The following is an 8413-nucleotide window of genomic DNA, read 5'->3' as shown; positions in this document are numbered from 1 at the left end:
GGTCCGGAATATGTAGTGACTTTAAACAAAGTTCATAAATTATTTAAAAGGGAAAATCACTAAGCTACTCTTTCAAATAATATATAAGTTAAGTTTCTGGTAAAATAAAGGTAAATACATATATTTGATAACCAAACAGAGAATAGGTAAGTACAACAAAAAAAGATTACATCATCATTTCATTTTCGGTAGACCTATGACATATTCATACATGTTTTGTTTTTAATGTGAGCAATATTTTTACTGAAAGCTCTAAATTTAAAACATTAAAAAAAAGAACGCAATGGAAAGACGCAATTTTCATTTAGTTCACTGAAAAGAAATATAATAAAAATAACAATAAAACAAGAACATATTTGTGTAAATATGTATATTGGTTATAAAACATTTAAACTATACAAAACAGTAACAAAATAATATAAAAATAGTTGGATACCTACTTTGATAAATTATAAAATACAAGTCACTGATATTCACTAATTGAATAATTTTGAATGTACACTCGTAATTCAACGAACCGGGCAGTCTTTAAAAAAATATATATTGTTAGTTTTCTTCCACCAAATCAACGTTTTTTTTTGTTGTTTTTTTTTATAATGTAGAAAATACCTTACATTATTTAAACTTAGATAGTTATTATTAAATTTACGTAAATAAAGCCCTCGAATAATGCAGAATCTTATTAGATTTAAATTTTGCTATTTTAAGTAAAAGTGTAACAAAAAAAAATAGAGTAATTAAATAGGTTGGCAATTTTGTAAGAAAAAAACCTGACAAAAATCCAGGGATGGTGAGTCAAATTGCAAATAAATTATTAATTTTCTACTTTTTATGTTTTATTTGAATGGGTGATTGAGAGAATACAAGTTAGAAATTTTTTCAAGATACAATTTTTATAAAATGTTGTCTTATTTTTAGTAAATATAATCTATGTATGCCCTGCTCTAAGTCTCAAGGTCAACTCATGCTAAGTTGAAATTTAACCTTTCCCTTACTGACCCAAAAACATCCACGCGTTATGATGCTGTGTAATCATTACACATGCAAAAAATGAGCATTTTTAAGTCGGAAAAATGTAATATTCATAGGCAATTGCTTAAATTATTTATAGTTGAAGTCAAAGTGATAATATTTTGAATCTAATTGCTGAAAACATGAAAAACCCATTAGCGCATGCTCGCAGCGCAGGCGAAAGGGCCGCCCTTGACGAAAGTTGGATCACTACTAACTGGCATCTGGAAGAAGTACTAAAAACTTTGTTGTTTGCGAGTGTGACGCCTGAAATTGTCTCTCTCGCTCCCAAATATACCTGTAATATCGAGAGTCAGACATAAAGAGTGTGTGAGACAGTTATATATTAGGTTACTATTTTACTTAGTACTCCGGAACATGCGACACATTGGTAAACTTTCTATTGTACTGGTGATTTATCGCCGATTTTTGATAAAATGCTTTTTCTGTTCCCAATAAGCATAAACTTTTTTTTTTATATATTTAAACCGATACATAAATGTGTAACGGAGGAATTTATGGAGATATTAAAGTTATCAGATGCAATGTGTACTAGCTACACATCACTGAGAAGAGAGAGTTAAACAAACTTTTCTATTAATTTTTTTTTTAAAGGGATCTACGTAACGCAATATAAGAGGGTTTACTGAATCAATAATAAGTTTAACAAGGCATACAAATGATTTGTTTATTTATAACTTAGATGACGCAATAGCACCACTGGGATCCCTTTTGGTTGCAATCTTATTTAGAATCTGATGCGCTTCGTCATAGTGTGGATTAAGTTCTGATCTCACTCTCTCTATCCAAGCAGCAAGATTTGGTCTCCCTATTTTAGGGTCATATCCAGCCATTCCTTAAAAAAAATGTTTACTGTACATATAATTTTTTTCAATTTATTTATTTCTTCAATACATCAGCATCACACGACAAAATATATATTTCAAGACCTTTAAATTACTTTTTAAAATTTGGCAACAAACATATGGACACATCGACCTATTAATACACATATAAGGCGCCTTATGGAGTAAAATATTAAAATAAGTAGTGAGACGATAACGTACCCATAGTCACCGAGTAATTATACAGGGGCTGCATTAGGTGAGAATTGCATATAATACAAAAACTGGGAGGATATATGAGGGCATTGGGATCAAAGATAGCAACCTTAAGCAATTTTTTGTTGGTTATTTATTTTACAGAAACAAACAGTCGACAATAATATAATAACATAAAAAAGATACGGTTTTAGGAAAGACCAGCGAAGTTTCTAAATAAAAATCATACATATTACATTGTGGTACAACAAAAGGGTGTGTTTATGTGTATTTGTATGAGAGTAAGTGTATAGGTGTGTTTGTGTGTATGTGGGAGTAAGTGTTCAGGTGTGTGTAAGTGTGAGCATCATTAAATAGCAAGTGGGATCGTATCGCAGCCAGAAAGAATCAGTCTTAATGTATTTAAAAATATATTAAGGGGCATGTTAAATATATCAATAGATGAAAAAAAAGCATTATAGTTAGAGCAAGAACGATAGAGGAAAGAGTGTTGTGCATAGTTAGTGCTACAGACTGGCAGATGGAATAAATACTTATTTCTTGTCACGCGAAAGGGGCCATTAAGAATTATTTTGGAGAGTAGGTTAAAAGAATCTACTTTATTATTTAGTAATTTGTATAAATAACATAATTCAGATATAGTGCGTCTATTTTCAAGGGTAAAAAATCCATTTTGTTTAGCAGATTGGCTGTAAGTGCAAAGCAGTTATGATGTCATTCTGTAGTTTATCAACTTTATTTTTATAGAAATCATGAGTTGAGTTGCAAATGTAGTTTAAAATCATACTTCTGATAGTTTGAAAATAGTGTTTGGAAGCAAACAGCAATATCCATCAGCCATTTTATTCGACCAATGACAGGCTTGAGATGAATTCGTGTTTCTATTAAAGCTAATTTATTAGTATCTCAAAGTTTAAGTTCAGTGAAAATAACATTTCTAACATGAAGACTCTCTCTGGCATTAGTGTAGCAGTTTTTGTTATTTTTCTCGAAAACACCAAAACAGGAGTTTGCTATCTTTGCTTCCAAAGCCCTCATATAAAAAAGTTTCTATTTAAATGTTTCAAAACAACATTCGTTTTTTATAGATCCCAATCAGATTCTTTCCTTAAATTCCTTTAACCTCTACCCATTTATTTATTTTGACTGGATGTTAGGTAATGCTAAAATAATATTAACTGACATTTACTATATTTTTTAAACTTTATTCCTCGCAGTGCATTCCTGTTAGAAAGAAGAGCATCAGTTTTGTGCCGCTAGGTTAATTTCGACATTAAAAATGAATAATAATCATACTAAAATATTAATTACTTAAAACTTTGTTAATCACATATAAACAAATACTTCCCAATGAATAGGTACACCATCCATTTTGAAATGTTTATCCAAACGGTTTTTACACGCTTACATACCACAAGCAGGCATTTTGATTTCGATTCTAAACGTCAATCTCACATCACACCCGGTTGGAAGTCAAAGAACGAATAAATACACGTTAGCATCACTGAGTGTTTGGGCATCAGTTAAATGTAATCATTTTTGAGGGCTCAGGGCGCGTCAATGTGTATTAATTGGTCAACGCATCAACAATATAAACAATATAAAAGTACTTGTTTTCCTAATTTAATTTGGTATTTATGTGATAGCAATTTTATCAATATAGGCCAAGCAAACTGTTTTACATCCAAAAATTGATAAATAGATTTTAAAATGATAGCAACACCATTATAAAATACATACAACAAAAACAGGCTAATATGGACATTTAAAAAAATGAACGACTTACCGCACAAACTAAAATCAACAATATGTGTAAAACGGGTTATAAAAAATGCATAATATTTTTTTTACGAGTAAATAATGACACAATACAAAAAATTCAATCAATTAATAAAAAATAATTAAATTAGTTATATGGCCAAATACCCATTTTTAATTTATCACATTTATTCAGATAGCAAAATTTGGATTTATTTGTACATTTAAAAAAAACTGTCAATACAAAAATTGTAAATTAGTTCAAAAACTCTTACTTGGTTGTTCAATTTCACAGGCCCCAAACACGTCAGCAACTGTCAGGGAGTTTCCTACAATAAACTTGTTTCCTTTTCCAAGTATTTTAGTTTCAAATACATCAAGAGCATCCAGCATTCTCTTGGTCTGATTTTCCACTCTCTTTTCACTTGGCTGTTTACCCTTCAACATGGGTTCAATAACCTGAAAATTTACTATTTATTGATTTGGCATTAACTTTGCGAAATAACATTTTAAACACTAATTTACTTATTATATCAAAATTTGGTGACATGGTTCATTTCAAGTCCTAACTAGGTAGAAGCAGTATATCGTCGACAGAAATCCATCACCTTAAATTTGGCCAGTTTAAAGGAGAAAGATTAAAATGGTTTTTTTTATGCGCATTCATTAAAACCGGGTTGTGGTCCTATAGCTAGTGTCCCGAACTCATGGATCAGAGGTCCGAGGTTCGAACCCCATTCTACCACAACTTGGTTACCATTTTCTAATATTGAGTTATTTACAACTTGTTGAAATAATTATTAGGTGATTATAAAATTACTATATTTATTAATTAAATAAATAACTTTAAATTTAACAAAAATTTCAAAGATATGTTTCGTAGGTTTATTTATTTAAATACTTTCTAACAATGTAATTTCTTTTTTAAAAAATCAATAATAAAGTTGCATAACTGGACGCCATTTTGAGTCATTCTCACTCAAGGATTTTTGACAGAAACAATAACCATTCAAATCTGTCAAAATAATGCTATGTGCTACTTTTGCTGCAAACGAATACACTAGAGAGTTGTTTAAAAATAACACATGTAAAAAAGTAATTTACTGTATAGAAAAAAAACTAAAAACCAGAAGTCCACATATGTGTACCCAGGGATGCTAGTGGTCAAATCAGAACATATAAAATAAATCATTAATGGACAAACAAAATAAATAATCAATCTGTTTATTAGATAAATGTCGGCCTCGTTGTGTAATGGTCAGCATGTTTGCCTACAATGCAAGAGGTCTCGGGTTCGATTCCCGAAATGGTTCATATGAAATATTTATTTAAAGGGTGTTTTCATACAAGAATATTTCATAGCCCCTAAACTGGTACATGAAGCATAAGACTGATCATCTTACCTTCATGTTACAAAAAATTATCAAGATACACTGCGATTGGTGTACCAATTCAGTGCCCTATGCGCCAAAAGGTGTGGAAAGGGAATGATGAATATTAGATATAAGCAACTTAATTACAGTTCTGAAATAGTTCTCTCCTCCTTCATTTAAAAACAAAAAGGGGAAATCAATAGGCTCCAGTCGATCGATTCTGTTGTTATTAAAAGATTAAATATTATAATAATAATAATAATAATAATAATATTTATCGGGCATTAAGAAAAAAATCACTTTTACATATTGAAAATAATATTAATACAATGCGTATTTACATTAGAACATATTTATATATAATCCATCTATCTATGTAGGTAAACCCGTACCAAGATAGATACAAGTTGTACATTATGGTGTGGTAACGGTAGGGTATCGCACCCGTAGGTAGCACAGCAAGAAGGGACTTCAAGGTGATCCACGGTCACTCGCTTAAATATTTTTATATTCACCCGAATGACAGCGGACTACCCCGCTATCACCCCTCACTATACCTCCCACAAGTACATAATCATATACATAATTATAAGTACATAATCATATACACATATCTGCATTAAAAATTTATACAGCTCTTGAAAACCTCTGTAGTGGTTTTATAACTCTAGTTAATGAAGGAAGTTGGTTGTATAGTTTAATTCTACTACAGTAGTGGTAGCACTGGGCCGATGTGGTCCTCAGTTTAGGGACAGTAAGGGATTTGTTTGAGATACTTGTAGTGTGGTCTGAGCGGTCTGTATATTTCTGCGTGTGTGTGTTTAAATATACATACATGGATTCCTGCTCAATGATAGGAGTTGAACATTTGTAGAAAGAAAGATGTTTTTTTTTCGATATAAGAGGATTATAATGTTACTGTTAGTTATTTTTTTGTTGATACCATTGATACTAACCCCTCAAACAGAAAACTTGTCTATCTGAAACAGTATCCAATCTTTTTTCCTAGCAATTATATATTTCTGATTCAAAAACTAAATTATTCAATTTCATTATAATGCACAGATTGATATTTTGTAAGAATAAAATAACAACACAATACCAATAGAAGGAAGTACAGGGCACATGGCGCTCGCAAATTGAACTGATGCCACAGCAAAAATTCATCTACTCTGGTGAGAAGTTTCCCATCTGATGGATAATATTTTTCAGGGATTATTTTCTCCCTCTTCAAATATTGGGTGATGACAACACTAAAAAAAAAAACATTCCTTATTATTCTTCATTTTATTTAATTTTCATTTTTATTTTTATTCAATTAATTAAACTTCTTATTTTATTTATTAATAAGGGGTAAGAGTAAAGTTCAGTTATAGTTTTTCTTTCAAAGCGAAAAAAAATTATGAACACGGTTCGAAAACCAGTATCAAATAAAATAAACGATTCATCAACAAAAATGCAAACAAGAAAATGTTAAAGATTGACAATTTTTTCAAGGGGAAAATTACAGATGCAAGTAAAGTAATATGACAATTCAATATCTCAAAACATTTTTTTTTTTTAAATATAAGAAGAGCAAAAAAAATAGTTTCTAAATTCTACAGTATGTAAAGTTATTTAACACTTAAACAGCCAATGACAGATCATAAGCCCTATGGACTGGACTGGATGGAAGCAGAAAATTGAGGAAGACCGAAAAAGACATGGCACAATCAAATCCAACAAATACTTGAAGATGGACATGAAGATAATCAGCGTACATGCATGAGAAGATATACGAATGTAAAGGAAGCGAGGTCTGTATGAGAAGATATGATGTTCTATCATCTCTGCCTACCCCTGTGGGGAAACGGCGGGATGGTTTGTTGTTGTGGTTGTTGTTGCATATTTGAGATGATTTCATATGATAACCAAATGAGTTAACCACTACACCAAGAGGTGGAGAGACTTTTTTTACCTTTCAGTTAGAGCAAACCCATTGTGTTCTATGGCCGGAACTTTGTTAAATGGGTTAATTTTAGTAAACTCCGGTGAAAAGTGTTCTCCTGTAAACAGAAATAGATATTAGCTATTGTCATACATTACAACAGGGAAGGGGAATGTTTTTGAGAAGGGAATATGGAAAATATAGGTATTTACAAAGCTTATGACATGTCACTGGCTGCGTGCTTGCAATAGTGAGCGGTAACTTTTTTATAGGTAAGCTACAAAAAATTATAATAAATTTTTACCTACATAAGTAATATATTACTTCTGTGTGATAAAATGACATTTTTCTGCTTCAGCTGAAGACGGAATACGTATTTATAAAAAATAAAAAACTAACAATAATGTATCAATTAAACTCAGTCTTGTCTACAAACATTTGGAAACACTCAAAATATTAAAATGAATATTTAGAGTACTAATTTTGTGATTTTCTAGGTTAAACAGATCATTGTAATTAATCACTACATGTGTTTAATGTACCGACTAGCTTCAGAACATGACTTGACAAAAGCAGTCATATTCTGAAACCGGACGGCATATTTAATTCATGTCGTGATTTTACACAAAGGAAATATTTATTTAAATTATTTAACTCAATTACATATTTTACTTCCAACGGTATTCTGAGAACGTACAAACCTGTACAAAAAATTCTGAATTTAATTCTCAGGGGAGTTCTTCAAAGTTGATGTATATCTCTACAGATATGGAGAATTTCTCTAAAAAGATAATATGGAAATCTAGGCATATATAGGTTTGACATTGACTCGTTTGAATAATCGCTTAACATGCTAAATTTAGACTCTGGATGAAAAATAGTCTACTAGGCCACTTACCACTTCGCAAAGCTATAGAAACAGGTTCAAATGGGATTTTGGCTGCTTTCAATATAATATACAAGGCTCGGGAAGGCTGAGACATAAAATCGTAATATAATTTTAAAGACATTTTTCTTTTGTGCCTCTGAATAATTTAGAACAAAAATAGATGAACTAATTTTTTTCGTAAGTATTTTTTTATCGCCTCTTATTACCGGTCAAAGTTCATAAGAGGATTTCATACTTTATTGGTCAGATGACATATGTCACTTTGACATCTGCAATCATAGATTATACACTGCATTGAAGCAAATTCTCTATAATACATTGCTCCATCAATTTTTAACCATAAACAATATTTTTTGGTTTCAGTTTTTATTTCTACGATCTGTATTTCTATTTT

General features: G+C 30.7%; 1 protein-coding gene across 1 annotated transcript; it reads right to left on the bottom strand.

The window, feature by feature from the left end:
• Positions 1-355: 355 nt before the first annotated feature.
• On the bottom strand, positions 356-8334 carry GstT3 (Glutathione S transferase T3). Its single transcript, XM_088224919.1, has 5 exons — positions 8029-8334; positions 7161-7248; positions 6306-6456; positions 4106-4289; positions 356-1867 (listed from the first exon to the last, which is right to left on the bottom strand). The coding sequence occupies exons 1-5, from the start codon at positions 8138-8140 to the stop codon at positions 1704-1706; spliced, it is 699 nt and encodes a 232-aa protein (XP_088081045.1). The 5' UTR covers positions 8141-8334; the 3' UTR covers positions 356-1703.
• Between the last annotated feature and the right edge of the window lie 79 nt (positions 8335-8413).

This window comes from Micrasema longulum, unplaced genomic scaffold, assembly GCF_059751315.1.
Source record: "Micrasema longulum isolate JH-2025_06_02 unplaced genomic scaffold, ASM5975131v1 h1tg000319l, whole genome shotgun sequence".
NCBI classification, from domain to species: Eukaryota; Metazoa; Arthropoda; class Insecta; order Trichoptera; family Brachycentridae; genus Micrasema; species Micrasema longulum.
Note: the sequence above shows the minus strand (reverse complement) of the source record. Positions and strands in the feature narration are given on the sequence as shown.

Bases quoted from the DNA above. Each gene is read 5' to 3' on its own strand.
- GstT3 (XM_088224919.1), bottom strand. From the start codon at position 8,140: ATGTCTTTAAAATTATATTACGATTTTATGTCTCAGCCTTCCCGAGCC. The intron at 4,290-6,305 runs GTATTGTGTTGT...GTAAATTTTCAG, and splicing joins CCCTGTACTTCCTTCTATTG to GTTATTGAACCCATGTTGAA. The intron at 1,868-4,105 runs GTAAGAGTTTTT...ATTTTTTTTAAG, and splicing joins CTGTGAAATTGAACAACCAA to GAATGGCTGGATATGACCCT.